The sequence below is a fragment of the Melozone crissalis genome, unplaced genomic scaffold, assembly GCF_028551555.1.
Source record: "Melozone crissalis strain CALT ecotype California unplaced genomic scaffold, PUWL_Pcris_2 ptg000016l_1, whole genome shotgun sequence".
Classification (NCBI taxonomy): domain Eukaryota; kingdom Metazoa; phylum Chordata; class Aves; order Passeriformes; family Passerellidae; genus Melozone; species Melozone crissalis.
In genome coordinates this window covers 54,127,873-54,146,207 of record NW_026535794.1, presented here as the reverse complement: position 1 = coordinate 54,146,207, position 18,335 = coordinate 54,127,873, and the positions used below count along the sequence as shown (strand labels likewise).

At 36.7% G+C, this 18,335-nt stretch overlaps 1 protein-coding gene across 1 annotated transcript in view; it reads left to right on the top strand.

The window, feature by feature from the left end:
* SUGCT (succinyl-CoA:glutarate-CoA transferase) overlaps positions 1-18,335 on the top strand; it is a 322,995-nt gene that overhangs the window by 248,513 nt on the left and 56,147 nt on the right. The window contains exon 13 of the mRNA XM_054273946.1: positions 11,965-12,028. Coding sequence (XP_054129921.1) covers positions 11,965-12,028 — 64 coding nt within the window. The remainder of the gene's footprint in view (positions 1-11,964; positions 12,029-18,335) is intronic.

Below are 18,335 nucleotides of genomic sequence, written 5' to 3'. Positions count from 1 at the left end.
GATAAGCAGAGTAGTGGGGAAAGAAAACTTCAGACTAATTAAATACCTGAGCAAACAGGTGTTTGGAACAATTAATTACAACAAAAAGAAACTCTAGTTTTATGCACTCCGCTGTAAGTAACATTTACATACATATAAATGAGATACAAAGAAATAATGCCTTCATTTTTTAAAAGTATCCTGTGATGTTCTCTTAAAATATATGACTTAAAGGTATGTAGCACTTGATTTGTTGTTCAATTCTGTTTTCAAACTAGCTTAACATATCAAACATTACAGTACTTTCTGTTTTAAGCATTTTTTAAAGTTAATCTCTCCCAAGAGTCTTCTTGAACAGTAGGTGATCAACTGGAAAAATGACAAAAACTTCAGAATATCTCAGATGATGATAGTAATGGAATGGTTTCATTTACCAGCAAAATTGAATTTAATTTTGTTGCAACAGAATTATTTAATGAACTTTTTTCCTGAAAAGTACAGAAGACACTTGCTTTGATACTCAAGTGGTATTATTTACACAAGCTTCTTGTGATGTGCATGGAATAGTATGGTTTTGAAGGCGTTTATTGTCCAATAGTAGTTCTGGAAGATGAGTCCTTTTGCAGGACTGGAGTAAATTAAATAAATTTACCATTTGTAGAAAATACATATTGTATGATAAGGTAGTAGCATTTTAATCAGAAGAATCAAAAAATGAAATTTTGAAGCTTTTGTATTATACTTAAATTGAACTAAGGTTGGAGCTACTCTCACAAATCAGCTACAAGCTGAAGACAATTCCTTTTATTAAAATGTTCTTATTTCATTTTATTAGATGTCACCCCTCTCTTCATTTTTATAGTTTGATTGCCTGTCATTTTAATTATCTCCTTGAATAGCATTTGATAGAATAAATGTCGTATTACAAAGCAAATTTTCAGAATGAGAGAGTTCTTCTGGTTGCACATGAGGGAGTTCTGGTTTCACAACGTGCTTCAACTAAACTTACATACTGAGTGAAGTGTTGTAATTGATGGTATTTGTGCAGGCTCAGAAATAATTAAGAATGTCAAAAATGCTTTTCCAATTACATTGCTCATCTGCTTACATTTGCATGTTTAGGAAAAATGCTCTTCCATCATTACTGTCTGTAACACTTTATTGCTATCACATGCTAGTATTGCCTTAAGTAGTATTATGCAACAGGTGTCACTGCTGAGGTAGAGAAGAAATCCTTAACACAAAGCGGAAGATGATAGTGGGGTCCTGGAAAAATGTTAAAAATAGACTCTGAAAATGTTAGGCTTTGTGTTTGGCACATCATGTGAAATTGCACCTGCGTAAGCAGTATATGATAAATGATATAATTGTTAGATGTGATGATTGTTTAGTAATTAAATGTAATTATTGTTTAATCGTAAGAAGAATCATGAGAAACTATGTTAGAAGTTTGAGGGGGGGTCACGAGGAGCCCATGCTTGGATGAAATCTATGTATACAATAGAAAAATATAAGTTTAATAATTAATGTGAAAATTATATACGATAGAATATAAAAGCATGTTCATCCTGAATCCATGTTGGAGTCAGATTTGAGTTTGTACCCCTGCCACCCAGAGCTCTTCAATAAAAGCACCTGCATATAATCATTCTTGTGATTATGTGCTTCTGAACGCTAGCAAAGAGACAAAGTTGAATATAACTTCCAAAGTTTGAAGATATGAATTTATCCACTATCTTGGTGTGAAAGACAGGTGTCAGCCAAGGAAGGCAGGAATCTCCCTTGGAATGGAAAATATGACCCTCTTTCCTCTGAATTATTATAACTTTGAAACTAACAGGCTTTCAGGCAAAGATATGGGAAAAGAAATAGTTCTTTACTCGTATGTATATGGATAACAAGGCAAACACCCAACAACAACAGCAGCGAGAACAAACAGAGCCAGAGCCCAGTAACAGCCTTCCCCTGGCTGCGGCACTTTCCCTGTGGGTGCAGTTATGGTCACGGCCGGCAGGGGTGCTGCTGGCTCTCGGCCGGACAGGGCAGGTGCGATGAGTCCCCCGCGGCTGCAGGGGGCGCTGTGGCGTGAGCCCAGCCATCCCTCTGCGCTGTAATGGCGGGTGAGCTGAAGACAGAAAGAGAGAAGGGGCTTTCCTTTGCAAACCTACAGGGGGAAGCCAGTCTCAATGCCTCTTGGCAACCTCAACGGAATGCAGCGGGAAACCTCGGGAGCAGCAAGCTGGAATGGCAGAGGCGGGCACATCCGGTTTGACAAACAGTGCGTCAGAAAACTCTGGGCCCTGCCAGAAGCTTCAGGGTGGCTGGTTGTTGGGTTATAGTGTAGCCAGAAGTCCTGAAGCAGCAGCAGACAACAGCAGGGCTGAGCCAGGAATGGCTCCCCTGGGTAACTCACCAGCCATGGCTGATCCCGCACTCCGGCTGTGCAGCCGGGGCAGTCGCTGGTGGGCAGTGGGGCGCTCACAGGTCCCAGCGCAGCAGCACTGGCTCTGGCCTCCCAAGCAGCAGAGAAGCTAGCCAGTAAGCTCCAGTCACAGCGCTGAAGGAGAAGAACATAAAAAACAGGCAAAATTCCACACTGCAACAAGTATCTGTGGTCACAGAGGTCCCACCGTGTGGCCGTGGAGAGGACTCACCTCACTGGAAGGAAGCAGCCGCACCTCATCCCCCAGTTCGTACAGGAATTCTCAAGCTGGCTCTTGGCCATTGCAAAGCTCCCAGAGCCAGGCTTGGATGTGGGCAGTGACCATCCCAGACAAAACAAAAACAAAACAAGAAATGAGCATGGGATAAAACCCCATCCCTAAGACACTCTGGTGAACTGTTTAGTGTCTGTGAAAATTTGTGTAAGAGTTTAAGTGGAAAAATCTGTCCTCTGTATTTTCCTTTTTCCATTTCCAACTTGGTCTCAGCTTCTCTAGCAACTTGTACAGCAAAGTTCATTGGAAGCATAATTTTTAAAAGTATTTTTGCTCACAGTTACATATGTGGTATTCACATACCACTTGCTTTTTAAATTAAATTCTTACAGAGCATCAAATGCACATCAATTATGAAATAACTGTGAAATGTAGTATTTTCAAAATTGTGCTTTGTTTTTTTTTTTAGTGATGATTGTTTCTGAAAGAAATCACCTGCTTTGTGTGAGCCCTCATAGCCCTGAAATACCTTCCTGGCTTTAGTTTCTTTTCATTTTACTGCAACTTGGAGAGAAGTTTTCTAGTTGGGTAATAAAATTAATAACTAAATGCTAATGATGGAAAAGTGGATGGCAGTAGTTAAATGCTGGAAAGGAGTTGAAGATACTGATACAAAGTGGGAACTTACTCTTCACCTTCTCCATATACATCTTGCACCTAGCATTCTTGAATCCCAATTCTGTGGTGTAGACATGGTTAAGAGTTCTCTGTCTTAAGTGGGTTTCTTACAAAGGCTAATGTTAATGAGATAGAGTATAAATCAGGAAAAATCTCCATGTGCCAGAGTTTCTGTTGATGAAAGTTTCTTTGACTGCCCAGGACATCTAGCAACACTCAACAGCATCTATACAGTTTACCAGGCTTGTCTGCACATGTTGCTATACAGAATTCCTTTGACTTAATTTAAAATGCTGTGTTTTAAACCACAGTCACAGCTCCTTTTCTAAAGGGCTATGAAAGTCAGAGCAAGATTATGCAGGAATAAACCACTTATGGGAAGTGTGGTGAATCTCTGCCTGCAGTAGACTGAGGATGTGCAGGGAGATGGTCTCATCTGGATGTCCTTTACAATACTAAGCAGGTGCCACTGTTAAGTGGCATTCCTCTGAGGATGAGCAAGTTTTGCAGTCCTGGGAAAGGTTAAGTACTCTGAGCTGACAGACCAGCACTAATGAAACAATGATGTATAAATAAACCATGACACTTACGTGGCAGGTGAAAGATGGGTGGAGTACTTAAAAGAAGGCTCTTGGGAACTCAGTGTGGCATGCAATGTCAGAAAATATATACTGATTATGTACGTTGTATTTGGCAAAACAAGTGAGACTCCCAAGGACCATCAGAAATCAAGTGATATTTTAGCATAATGTTGCAATGCTGTTGTTTATTGGTTCGTATGCTCACTATTAGCCTGATATTAAATATGTGAATTCTTGAGGCTTGTACATTTTGAAATAACAATTCCCTTACATGGTGGACAAATACCTCAGTCATTTTTCAATCCAGAGTTGCATCTGCATGTGACTTATTTCAATACCACATGGCAAAAAGTGACTTCTGAAAAATCTCAGTTATCCAAAACCCTATCAGAATTTTCTCTTCATCATCTCCAGCTCCATAGGCGGGTCTGTAAATGATCCTTGATGAATGTAACAAACATCCACAGAGTTGTTATGAAAACAATGTCAGTGGGAAGGTTCATGGTATTTTTACCCCACCAGTCCCCCACTTATGGTACACAGTGCTTGAAGGTGTGGCAGTCCTAGCTTATTATCAGTGTAATAAGTTATACAAAATGCAATACACTTGCATTTTGTTAACAAGTCAATTTCCACAAAAGAAAACATCCGGAAACTTATTTTGTTGTTGTTTGGTATAAGAGGTAAATCACAATGAAATAAAATAAAATAAAGCCTTTCATGTGACATTCTGGACACCAAAATTATATAATCTATGTACAGTCCAGGATATTCTTCTTAATTTTTACATTCACTTACATCTTTAAAAAGTAAATGTAATTAGGTTTTTCCATGCTTTTTCTTAAAAGAAACGACAAACATAACATTTAAAGGCTGAATATAGTATTTGTAATAATCCAAAGTAGAAAAAATATTATCAAACGCCAGTAATTTTTAACACCATTGCTAGCAGAAAATTACTAATAATTCTGATTGAAATGAGGAAAAAACCAGTCAGTATTTCAGACTGTTGCTATAATCAAATCAGTCTGTTTCTGTAGCAGCAGGTGATCAGAGTGCAGTTATCAGTGTTAGGAAAGCTATGCTGCAGCTGGACACAGACTCTTTGATTGCGGAGCCAGTGCTGTGAATATAGCCACACCCCGTCTTCCTACCAGCATGATCCAGGTCTTATATCCAAATAGCAGTAGAGCCAACCATCTCTGCTAAAATATTTCTGTGAATTTACACATTCAAACCCACCAAAAGTATGGTTTTACAATCACATCAGTTCTCAGGGAAAAAGAACATCTGAAAAATATATGTCTATTTTACAAATAAGGACAGATTGTTTCCTCTGCCACGTCTCCAGACTGATGGTGCAAGAAGTTGTCAGGGGACTATTCTTGATGACTGAGGGAAGGAACCTGATTTTTAAGCACCTGGACAGCCCCTTGAAGTCAGGGTCAGGTCTGCAGCCTTGAAAATCAGAGAATTTATGCGATTAAATACAGACTTGCATCCATGCATTTTTGTGTATTTGGCCCAAGTTATAAACCTTTATTCTCTTAATCTCCTTGCTATTTGTTACAAATATTAAACATATCACATGCTAATAAACCCCTTGGGAATACTTCCTTCTCCACAAGAGTTAAAAACCTGATTCTTTACTGTAATATGGTCTGCTATTAGAATAAAAGTACCTTATTTTACTCTCATTACTTTTCAATATATCTGATGAAAACATAGGAGATTTATATAGACTTATTTAGCAGCTGTCTCATATTTACTTAGACTGTGAGGTATAAATTTAATTTAGTAATTTTTCTCAAAAATAAGTATGTGTTGATGATTAGACAGTGGCAAAGGTGTTTCTGGTCTGTCAGAATAGGTTTCCATTGTTTAATACTTTTGGATTGTTTAATGTCTCTTTTGTGCATTATACTGTGGCTGATTTAGCACTAAGGACTTTGTAATTTTTAATTTTGTAGGAGGAGGTGCTAGGGAAAGCAAAACATTAATATGAGAACTATTCTCAGTATCAGGATCATATCTTACTTTGATTATAAATTTGAAAGCTGATTTAGGAAACTGAATTACTAAAAATGGTAATTGTCTGTTCAGATTGGACCCAGAAACAGTTTGCTGAGTAGACTCTCAGGGTGGAAGAAGGTGAGTCTGTGAAGAACAGACTTTGATAGGGTGCCTGAAAAGAGGTCACTGTGGTGGGTATATTCTGTTCCACTATTATGAACCACTACAATAATCCTGGAAACTTTTCCAATTTCACCAACTTTATGCTCCCTTCTGAACTGAGGTCTAATTTTAGTCTAATGTGCAGGTTTCATAATTTCAGATTATTGATATTTCAGTTAATGGATGACAAATAGAATGTCCTTTGGGATACTTACACAGAGCTTTGCATAGAAGAACCTCAGTGGAAGGACTTGTCTAAAACAGTAGTAAGAATAGATTGCTGGTGCAGGAAATGAATGAGTGTGGTCTCATGCATGAGTTGAGAAAAATCTGGTATATGAGGGCTCACACCATTGATGTCAATCATACAAAAAGTGTACAGGACAAGAATCAAACGGGCAGGAAAATGGAAAAAGGAGATATTCTGGAAAGGTAATACAGTGACAAATATAGAGTTAAATAAAAAATGATCTGGCCAACTCTCTGCTTCCCCAAATGTATACAAAACCTATACATATCTCTATACCAACATGAGCTCAGTAAGAATAAAAAAGGTCACTTGAAATTCTTGGCAAAGAAGGATCTTGACATAGTAGCCATTAGTGAAGAACATTGGAATGACAAAAATCAATAGGTAAGTGTAATGCCTGCTATAAACTGAACAGGATGGACAGATTAGGCGATAGAGCTGTGGGAGCTGTATTAGGGCTATACTGTTGAGCCTTCTACTCAGGAAACCGATATTGAGTCCAAAATGCTGGAGGAGATAAAAGAATCCTCTAAGCCTAGTGAAGTAGTAATAATGGGTGAATTCAAGTGCCTTCAGGTGGTCAAAGGTAACATTGGGACAGAGTGTAAGGGGCGCAATTTTTCATCACTCTCAGTGATTGCCTTTTGAAACGTTTAGTTCTAGAATATGCAAATGGAATTCCTGATATAAGTGATTTAGCAGAATGCAGGTAAGAAGCTCTTAACTCCTGTATCAGAATGCACCATTTTTGATTAAGTAATGGCTACTGTAAAACCTAAATTCAGTACTGAAGAGCCAATAGCTAGTTTGCAGAACCACTATTAGTCTAGAGGATATAAAGACTCTTTAGACAAAAGATAAAAAAGTAAAGAAATTAAATTCTGATAACCAAGAGGGAATCTAGGTGAAGTTTCTGTGGTAGAACAAGAGATGTAGCAGAAAAAAGTATTTAAATAATGTGACATTGATCAGGAGAAAGATGTATGCATCAGGCCTCAAAAGGCCATCCCCAGGGATGTCAATAAAAAGTAATTTTGCCTATAGCATATAGTAGCAAATAGCTATCTAGATGTGACAAAAGAAGAACTTTGTCAAAGTCATCACCTCACATGCACAAAAAACCCAACAAGTTTGGTGAGGGAGACAGTCTGTAAGACACTGGCCTAGAAGAAAGCAGCAGTAGAAAACAGGGACATTCCAATGAACTGTGATTTTCCTGTTTGTATTCATATAGTATCACAGACATAGTGCTAGGGACCTTAGAGACTCTAACATACTCACAGTGTTCACATTGTCAGAATAAGGCAATGGGAGAAAAGAGGTAAATTCATAGGCAATCAGAAACAACAAAGCCAGATTTTATTAATTCACAAATTTGTTAAGAAAGCAACCTTTTTTTAAATTATGTTCTGTCTCATGAAATGATAAAAAGCTTCAAATATGAGAGATAGGTAAAGTGGAGATAGATGTGATTAATTAATACAATACTTAGATATAGATTTAGTAGAGAGCTAATACCTTCTCTAAGTGACCCTTGCATATTAGAAAATGTGTTTGGAAAGAAGAATAGTAAAGTTATTAGTGATGAAGGACAAACTTTGCAACACAATTTGAATATATTGGGATTTCTGCTTTGGAAAAAAAAGTGGAGGGGAAACATGCTGACATGCAAACCATCCTGTTGTGCAACAACATTCTAGGAATACAAAGTCAAGCAGAACCAGGCATCAGATGGGGATATATTCAATATCCTTTTCAAATTTCAAATGACTTGACATATTTTTATTTGGAAAGGGCTACTTTCAGTATGTGGGATGCAATTCCAAAATGGCATTTTCTTCACATGTGCTGTTACTTTTTCAGGGGGTGATTATGGCCCTTGCTCTATGTTCAGCATGTACAGGGAAAACTATTATTACTTTTTTGTGGTTTGGAGGCACGAGTGGTAATTTCATTTACCAACAGCCAGCTATCTTGCGGTTAGAGAAATGTGGAGAAATTGGTGACATCATTTCCTTTGTGGCCCTTCAAATCCTTTTCACTAAACTCTAGATGAATCTGTGAAAGAGTAGTACCTGTACAAATGCATATGTTGAGTGCATAGCTCCACATTAAATAGAACTTTTAAAATTTGAATCAGGGAAGGGGGGAGGTGGGAGCTACAAGGTTTGATATGTTTCTGATTCTAGTATCTCCTTTGATAGGGATTTGCAGGCTTACCTTAGGTAGAATTGAAATAGGTAGATTTGAAACTTTGCTAGGAGTTTTAAGAGGAACCATGTTGTTATGGGTGGTTAGTTACATGCGTCATCAGAAGTGATGTTTGTATTTGGAATAAAATAAAATGGTGTCACAGAATCAATCAATTAGGTTGAAAAAGACCTGTGAGATCAAAAGTCTGAAGACCATCATGCCAACTGTATCAGAGTCAGTCTTTCTTTAAACACCTCCAGGGGCAGTGGCTCCACCGCCTCTCTGGGCAGCCCATGTCAATATCTGATCACCCTTTCTTTGAAGAAATACATCCTAATGTCCAGCCTAAATCTCTCCTGGAGCAGCTTGAGACTGGCCTCTTCTCCTGTGACTGGCTGCCTGGGAGAAGAAGCCAACCCTCACCTGACTGCAGCCTCTTTTAGTAGGTAGTTAGAGGTCTTATCTCCTGGATTGACAACCCCAGCTCCCTCAGCTGCTTCTCACAGGGTTTATGCTGCAGATCCTTTATCAGCCTTGTTGCCCTTTTCTAGACTCATTCCAGTACCTCAATGTCCTTCCTAAATTGAGGGGCCCAGAACTGGACGTAGAACTCAAGGTACAGGCTCACCATGCTACTGGCCACACTGTTCCTGGTACATATTAAAAGATTTTTACTGAAAGACTGAAGACTGTGTTTCTGATTTCTTTATGGTGGTCTCCCTGCAAAATGCCTCCCAAACATTATTTGATTCAGAAAATCTCATGTGGTAATAGACCATATAGAATTTCTACCCTGCAAAATAACCCATATGGAAAAAAATAATAAAATTTGATCTATTGATTGCAATCATCTTTTACATTCTCTTGGTTCATCAGTTCCTTATTATAAGCTCAGGTGAATACAGACACAGTAGAGGGCTCTACCACATCAGAAATATGACCATTTCAGCCAAACAAGACAATGGAGGAGAAAACCATTGAGTTGTGTCTCTTACCTTTTCCTCTGGTTTTCCTTGTCCTTGATGGTAAAGGATGTGAACGTTGCAGTAATCCTTCATGTATTTGAAGAATGTATATGAGAAGTTGGTGAAGCTTTTTTTCAATTTGTTTTTGAGAGTCCTAATAGTGCAATGAGTGGAATGGGAAATTACCCAGTTATTTTAAACAGTGATGCTGATGTAGGAAAAACATCCACAGTTCTTGACCAGTCATTTCTTGGTGATTGTTTTCTTCAAAAGAAAAGTTGCTACTGAATATATCAATATAGGCTTAATTACTGTAGAAAATAAGATTAATAGAGATGTCAGTGTTTTGAGTAAAAAATATATCTGAGAGGAAAATTCAACACTGTACTAATAATGAAAATAATAAGGAAGCTTGACTGCATCTTAAGCAATTCTTTTAAAAGAAGTAGTGGTTATCCTCAAAGATACTTCAGGGGTTTTGTTGTTCATTCTGTAAAGAAAAGGGATCTGGAATTTGAGTCTAACCAAAAAGTATTTTAAAAGAAATTTAGGTCTGTCTTATGAAAAGAAGAATTTAGAGAGTCAGAACAGAGAAAACCATGATTTTTCTGGAGTCCTGAGTAGCTGCTAGACAATTTGTATGCTTTTCTTTAAACAACTGGAGACACTTTTAGGTACATGCTTTAACTTGCCATCTGAAGAACTGCTTATTCACCTCAGTGTGTTGTGGATTTCAAGTTCATATGAGTGTGTTTTCTTGCATTCAGGTCCCAAATAATCAATTAAATGCATAAAGCAAGCTCGTGTAAATAAATTGTGAAGAAAGGAGGCCAAACTGTCAATAGTGTTTGATTAAGGGCATTACTGGAAAGATTCTAAATATGAATTAAAAAAGCAATTATATTTTCTAATTCTGTCATTTGGAAAAATAATTCTGGATGTCTCGCTTGAATGTCTACTAAGGACTGGCTTTAACCTTCTGAAATAGAAATAGAACTAATGATTTGGTATACTGCCAAGCAATTAGACCAGTGAAGAGACATTGTTCCCCCAGCATCTATTATTGGAAATATCTAGATTTCTAAATGTCATCTAAATAGGTTCATCCCACAAACTAAGAGAAAGCTGACCTGGCCTTTTGACACCACCTGTTCAGGTATAGGAATTTTTTAAGCACGCTATTCTACACAGATAAAGGGTTCACAAGGTTTGACCTGGAAAGAATGGTTAAAGGAATTAGTTTTGTTTAGTCTAGAAAAGAACAGACTGAGGAAGGATGTGATTACAATCTTCCAGTACATAAAATAATGTTATAAAGATGATAGTGATTGGTTTTCTCTGTTTATTTGGGGAAAATACAAGAATAAAGATGTTTAATAGTCAGACACTTAGATTATGTATCAGGAGAAAAATTTCTAGTAATAAAAATGCAGAACAAGGTGCAGACTACATAAGAAAATTCTCATCTTATTAACTTGAAATTTTAAAGATTAATTAGACCAAGAGTTGACATTAATAGTCAAGGTTGCTGAGTTGTTCATGGTACGAGGTGAATAGATAGATGATCACTTAAAAGGCTTTTCCCATGTTTCAATTTCTATACATGATAGAATTGGCAAGACATTCTAAACTTGTTGCATTGGATATGAAAGTAATTGCCTAGTGGGTGGCTATCTATTTTTTTTAAATAATTCTCATTAAGGTAACAATATTAAAAGGATGGAAGAATAATAGATGAAGAAATTATAAATATTGTTTAGTGGCTTTTAGTGCAGAACTATAAACAAGACCAGTGAGTTTGCTATTATAAATATCTTTTTCTCTGTTACTTGACAATTTTGGTATCACACATTGTTTTCTGGCTGAAGTTAATAACAAGGATCTGAAAATTGTGATGAATAATCACCCCATATAGATATACCTAGGGCCTGAAGCCTGGCATACCCACTCAAAAGAATAGAAAAAACATCAAAATTATTTAGTCTTTCCAAAATGTCTGTAAAAGCTATGAACACAGCATTTCACAGTATGATCCATCACAAGCTCAAAACTAGCAGTGCAAAAACAAACAAGAGAACATAGTTGATGTATAGGCCATTAGTACATATTGAGGTTAATATGAAAGGGTGTGAAGGTTTTAATACTCATTCTGTGTTGGTACCAGCTGTCTGTTGGTGGTTGAAAGTGTAACATGCTTGCAGCTCACTTTGTTTGATGATGACTCTAAGAGCTAAAAGATATGTTAGATGTGTGCAGTCTTAGTGAAGCTTTTATTTAGCTGCGTGAATAAAAAGTAGTGTCAAACATCAAAGCTTTTTTCCTTCACATTAAACAGACTACTTGTGTTATAGCTCCTTGTATTTTCAGAGAGTCTGTGAAAGAACACGATAATGTTTATCTCTTTTTTTCCTCTTGAGTTTAGGAACTGGTTGTATTTTATATTACATACATGTTTTGTTTTGTTTTGTTTTGTTTTGTTTTCCTAGGTACTGCACAATGGACTTGTGATGGAAATGAATCATCCAACAGCTGGGAAGATAGCTGTTCCAGGTTAGATGTTTAATCCTTTTTGCTGAATTAAATGCTACATGACATCCTGAGTGGTTCTGGAACTCAGCTGAGGACATGACGCATCTTCACATTTCACTCAAATGAATAAAAGTTTAACCAGGCTGACATTTGTCGGATAGTCATTCCATTGATGGAATGGTCATTCCAGTAGCAGAAAAATGGGTTAAAACATGTGTCAGAATAGCTTCTGGTTTTCATCGGTCAGTTGTCATAACATGAATATCAATTTGATAATATTTGCAAATTCCCACTGCTAGAAATGTTACTGCTAAATAATCTACATGAATATGTGAATCTGTTTTTGATTTAGTTTGATTTTGCAAGTTACCCAGGCTTCCTTTAGGGACATTTCTATTTAAAAGAAAAAAAAAAAAAAAAAGAGAAGGGAAATTTTTACTGAAGACTTAATGAAGCTCTGCCTTAATGAAGTCTTAAATAGCTATTTTGAACTTCCAAAAATACAGAAGTATATACAAAAGTAATAAACTAGGCTCTTCTCTTTACAGCTCTAAATGGACCAGGAACTTGTGTAGCTTTCCTTCGATTAGACTTGTTTTGTAATGGAGTTAGGTTCAACCCCAGCCATTATGAACATCTTGCAGTTGCCTTGGTTTTGATAATTGATCCTTATCTGATAATCTGTTAGCTATTGGGCCAAATTTCTGCTTCTCTCTGCTTTTCTTTCTCCCAGGCCACATTGAGAATTGTTTCTTCCTTCATTCAAAGCACCATGTAATGTCTAGTTTTATAAGAACTTCTCCTTACATTGTGATTTTCTGTGCCAGTTCCATCCTCTGACACTGCATCCAGTTGTAATCAATTTCAGTTGACTTGAGCACATGTAGTGTTAAGAAGAATTTGACCCATAAAATTTATCTTTATATTCACATCCTGGAATCACACTGGAATGCAGAAAGAATTATTTGAAATAAACCAATCCTGTATTAGATCATGTTTTCTTCATGAATAGAGAAGGTGTTTGTGTGTGTGGATGTGTATGCTCCATATTTGCTCTTTATCACAGTTTGCATTCCACATTTGGTCTCACTAGATTTCAGTGTTTGGTTGACTGCATTGAAAAATGCTTCTCTAATTTAGATGCACATATCTGGAAATAACAATCCTTTTTAAAATAATTTTCTTACAGAAAAGTAATCCTGGTTTATTTACCCAAAATGAAATGACAAATAAAAAGTTTTTGAGTTAATTCATTTTTAAGAAGTAGAAATAAAAGCCTTGCAGATGGTAGAGGAAGTGTGTAAGGTTTTCATGTTGCATACAATTTATAATCTATCTTAGAGAAAGCAAATACTCCTTAAGGGGATATCTTAAACTGCAAGAAGAGGAAAGAGATGAAAGGAATGTTCTAATGTCTGTCAGCAGTGATAGAATGTATTGGCAAGAGAGTGAGTTTTTACATAGGTAAGCCATAGTACTTCCCAAATCCTTAGTAATTTTTTTATTTTATTAAACTAGTGACACTGCACTAAACTAAAATAAATCATCTTAGTCTCTAATGGTTTGCCATTTAGATGGACTTCTATGAAGAGTTTCTTGTATTGAAACAGATGGCTGAAATGATTATTGGATATTTGAGCAGGAAAAGTAGAATTCCTTCCTTTCCTGGCATGGGAGGATAAGGAGGGGAGACGCAGGGGAGGAAAGGGGGAAGAACACTTATTCAGCGTGAGCAGAATGGACCTATTGATATCTCTGGAAAGACAGTACATTACATTGTCCCAAAACTAAAGTGAATGTGGCCACTGTTGATGATAGGTAATGGAAGTACCCTGGATTTGTCCTACTTAATGATATGTCTGAAGAGTACAGGGAAGAGTATGCAAAGAAAACCTATAGTAGATAATTTCTTCTCAATGACAGTTAAGAAATAGAAAGTTTTGGGTTTTTTTAATGTGGTTATATTTTAATATCTTGTATTTGGTGGAGAACAAGTTTACTAAGGTCTTCGTTTCTGTCTCAGGATTGCTTATTAAGGAAAATTAAGTTATTATTGTGAATGTTGAAACTGAATAGGCTGAAAATGTTTTTCTTTTAAGGGTCTGGGGAGATTCTAATCCCAAAATAAAAAGAGATTGCTGTTATTTCTTAACCATATAAGCTAGATTTTAATGTGTCCTTTAGTAATTGAATTGGACATCACACTTGAGGCTCTTGAGAGAGGTCTGACTTTTGCTGCCAAATAAAGTTGTGAGTGCAGTGACAGGCACTAATTAAGTGGGCCATGCTGGCAGATTTCAGCTCCAAGTATCACAGGTGGTCTCTGTGTCTAGCATATTGATTTGCAGCAGTCCTTCTCCAGACATGTCCCCAGTTTGAGAGTCAATTCAAATCTGTGTATGAATGATCCTTTGGAGATCTTGCAGCTTGAAATGGATTTTGCCATTGACATTAGTGTTGGCTACATTTTTAAGGTTGGAGTTGGTAATTAATACTCCTCCTCTGCTTAAATATCTTTTGATATGGTTATTGAATTTGGTTCTTTCCTCATTTTCCCCATTGCCGTTTTTGTGATTCCCAGCGTAAATGAAACTGTGTGCTGATAAGTGCGTTATAGGGTGATGGGAGAAGTTGTATTATAAAGAACATTTTTCTAGTAATTTTTCTTTTCAGAATGTATCTTTATGGTAAGAAAGCAAGCAACCTTGCATCTTTCAAGTATTCATGAAAAATGTCTATGCACAAATAGATCGCATTGCTGTTACTACTATCAAGATATCTCCAATTCAAGAACAAATGTGAAAAAGAGAATTCATTGTGTCTTAGAGTGACTCTATAAAAGATTGTGAGAACATTCTGAGGAAAGATGTGGTTCTGTGGTAGTTCAGTGGTTTATTTAGGATAATGTTTGACCTATATAATTCTGTACTTTCATGTAATGATGTTGTTCTTGAACTGACATATACATACACCTGTCATATAGAATGTTATATACACTATATATACTTGTTATATAGAAGGTGCAACACTGTGAGAGAGCCCTGTTTGAGTCATTCTTGCCAGAACTGGTTCATCTGATTGTAGGGCTGAAGTGATGAATCTTTTCTGTTTCTGTATGTACCTGAAGGCAGTTTAATAATTTCTAGTTCAGGGCAGTGCTCCAAAGATGATCAGGAGCACATGGTGGGAGGATGATGGTCAAGAGAGATTCAGCCTGTATATCATGAAAATCTTTTTTATCATGACAACAGCCAGGCAGTTGTCAGGCAGTGGAGCAGGTAGCCCAGAGAGGTCTGCATACTCTGTTCTTACACGTTTTCAAGGAACAGCCAGGTAACACCAGGGCCAACCTGATCTGACCTAGAACATGACTCTGACCTGATCCAACTAAGAGTGGAGTCCTCCTGAAGTCCTTTCTGACTTGGATTATGTTCTTATTCTGTGATTAGCATTACTATCTTTTCCTCAGCTCTATTATGCTTAGCCCTTTCCACAGAGATCTGAAGGAGAAATTACACACTTAAATTAGAAATGTAGAGCACAGAAAGTACTCTCAGGTACAAAAAAAATAATGTTTTATACAGTGCCAGATTTCAGATGATACTGGATGGCACAGAGACACGACAGGTAAGTGAAGGGACAAAATTTTGAGAAGTTTTAGCATCTGGGTTAGTCTTGACCTACTTTGCCAATGAGTAATAGATTTTACAAAGAGTGTTAGTACGTGGATTTCTGGAAGCTACTGAGTATTCTGAGTGCCAATATGGAGCACAATGGGTGCTCCCAGCCCATACTGATTACACAGAAAATAACTAATGGATACAATATAGTCTTTCCCAAACCTTTTCAATCACAGTCCCCTTATATGGTTTGGGAAACTCAGATAATGATACTCCAGCTTCTGCATTATCTAGTCTCTAATGTTGACTTTTAAAGGCTGCTGGTTGTTTTTAAAGTCAAAACAGTGTTTGTAATATTATTTTTTTAATGAGAAAACCACTATGTATTCAGCTGTCCCTAGCAAACTAACCTTTTTAGAATTTATTAACTAGCAGGAACCTTTGTGAACTAAATTTAATTTCTGACCCCTTCTAAGCCTTAGCAAACTGGGGATTTGGATATAAGCCTAGACTTTGGAATCATCTCTGATCAAACAGGAAGCAATATAACTGTTGAAGTTGTGTAAATCACCTCTTCCAGACAAAACAAATATTCTTAGTTTTGATAATGTTTATGTTGTATGTTCTTCTCATCCCCATTTCCTGAGTTGACAAACACAATGCCTCTCCTTTGGCCCACGATATGCATCAAGATGACTTTATTGCTCAGAAAGGCCAATTTCATACCTGGCTTCATAATTTCCTTCTGTGCTCTTGATATAAAGTTTTTGGGGGATATTCCAACCTCAGTTAGGAAAAACAGTGCAGGATTCCTCCTTGACATAGATTTCTTGGACTGAATTCAGGCAATTTATGTTAATTAATCAACCCACTCAGGAGAAATGTCCCTTTTTCCGGTCTTCTCCTGTCACTGTGCATTACAAATATACTACTGAAACAGGAAAGAATTTTTTTTCAGAGGTAGGCTTTTCCTGTTGTGTGTGATTCATTAAATGGTGTCATGGTTCCATGGAGACTAATTGCTATCAATCTCTTAGAAGAATGGTTTTAAAGAATAAGACAAAGAGTCAAGAAATCTATTAGGACTTCACTATTGTGGCACAGATTTCTTCCTTAACCTTGGACAAATCACTCTGTTCTTACCAAACTAATTGTTTGCAGTGTTTTGGATCTTGGTTAATAATTGAAAACTACTTTAATTCCTTAGGGAAGGATTTTCTTGGGAAAACTCTGTTTGTTATTTTAAATATTTATGTTGATTTGTTATGTATGTATTCATACCTATTTTCTTCATGTATGTGGAAGACTAGTTATAGTTAAGGAAACAGTGGTGTGTCTATGTATTTGATCAGAGCATTTCAATACAGGGAGCAAATATGGCTGTTAGTGATATGTGCTATTTTTTTTGACCATTTACTGTGAGTGTAGTATAAGAAGCTTCAGTAGGTCTATAAAGCAAAGAAAAGTGACTTCCACATGGAGGAAGTTTGCAAGAAATTAAGGAAGTCTGTACTCCAATCCATTACTTCCTGAAGCTAGTAGATTCTTCAATATAACAATAACAACATAAAAAAAATCTCAACAATTCTTTCAACATCCTTCGCTTGAAATTCTGATTCTACCTGCTTCTCATCAGGTGTTTTTCACATTTGTGTGTGCCTGTCTCTGTGTGTTTGCATGCATGTGCACAACCAATGTTGATTGAAAAATTTTAATTTCACTTCACTATTTATGGTACATTGGAGACAAACAGTTTCACCAGCATTACCATGACCTCATTTGTCTTTTTTAGTCATCAGGGCTGACTATTTAGGTCTTTTACATTCACAGAGCTGATTTCAATTTTGAGGAGTCCATGACCATTACAGGAACTGACACAAATAATGTATGACAGCTCACCTAGCTATCCTCAAAGTACTTAAAAAAATTAATAAATATATAAACAGTATATTCACACTGATTGCAAAAGCAGAAAAGAGATGGTGGGAGTGGCAAGGAATATGTTATTGGTTGCAGGGTTATGTAGAAAGGCTAGTGCATCTTTTTAATGAATGATGCTTTAATTTGGAATCCTTTAAGAATAATTTTAAAGTAAAACATTAATAGCAAACCTTTTAACATTTTTGCTCCTCTGTCATATGTTTCCACAGTATTTCTCTACCACATATTTTAAAACTTATTATACCTTTAGGAATGGTCTTAGTGCCACAGTTAATACTTTTAAAGTTGTTTTTAGGAAGAAAAGGCAGCTATTTCTTACCCAGTTCTAGGTCTTCAGTTGTTGGAGGGAATTAAGAAATAGTGGAAGACTTTTCCATCAGTCTCAAAGTAACTGAGTATCAGTACTGACTGGGAGCAGTACTGACTGGGTCACTCAAGCAGTGGCTCTCCAGAATTGCTATTCAAGGTCTCTGAGCCAGACTCTTCTCTCATCACACCCTAGGTTTCTTTGTTGGTCTTTAGGATCTTGCAATCAAAGTTGGTTTTTTTAATTGTATATTTTTTCCAGGAGCTGGCACTGCCATATAGGGAGGAAAAATAAAAATTTTTCAGAGGACAAGTGGGGACATTTTTCTGCTTTCTACATAAGTCAAGTAAAGCTGTGGTTGAGGTATTAAATGTTGATGGGTAATTATACTTCTAGTTACTGGAGAATATTTTCTTTACATTTTCTTCCATGTGTCCTAAGCTATACTAGGATTTTCTTT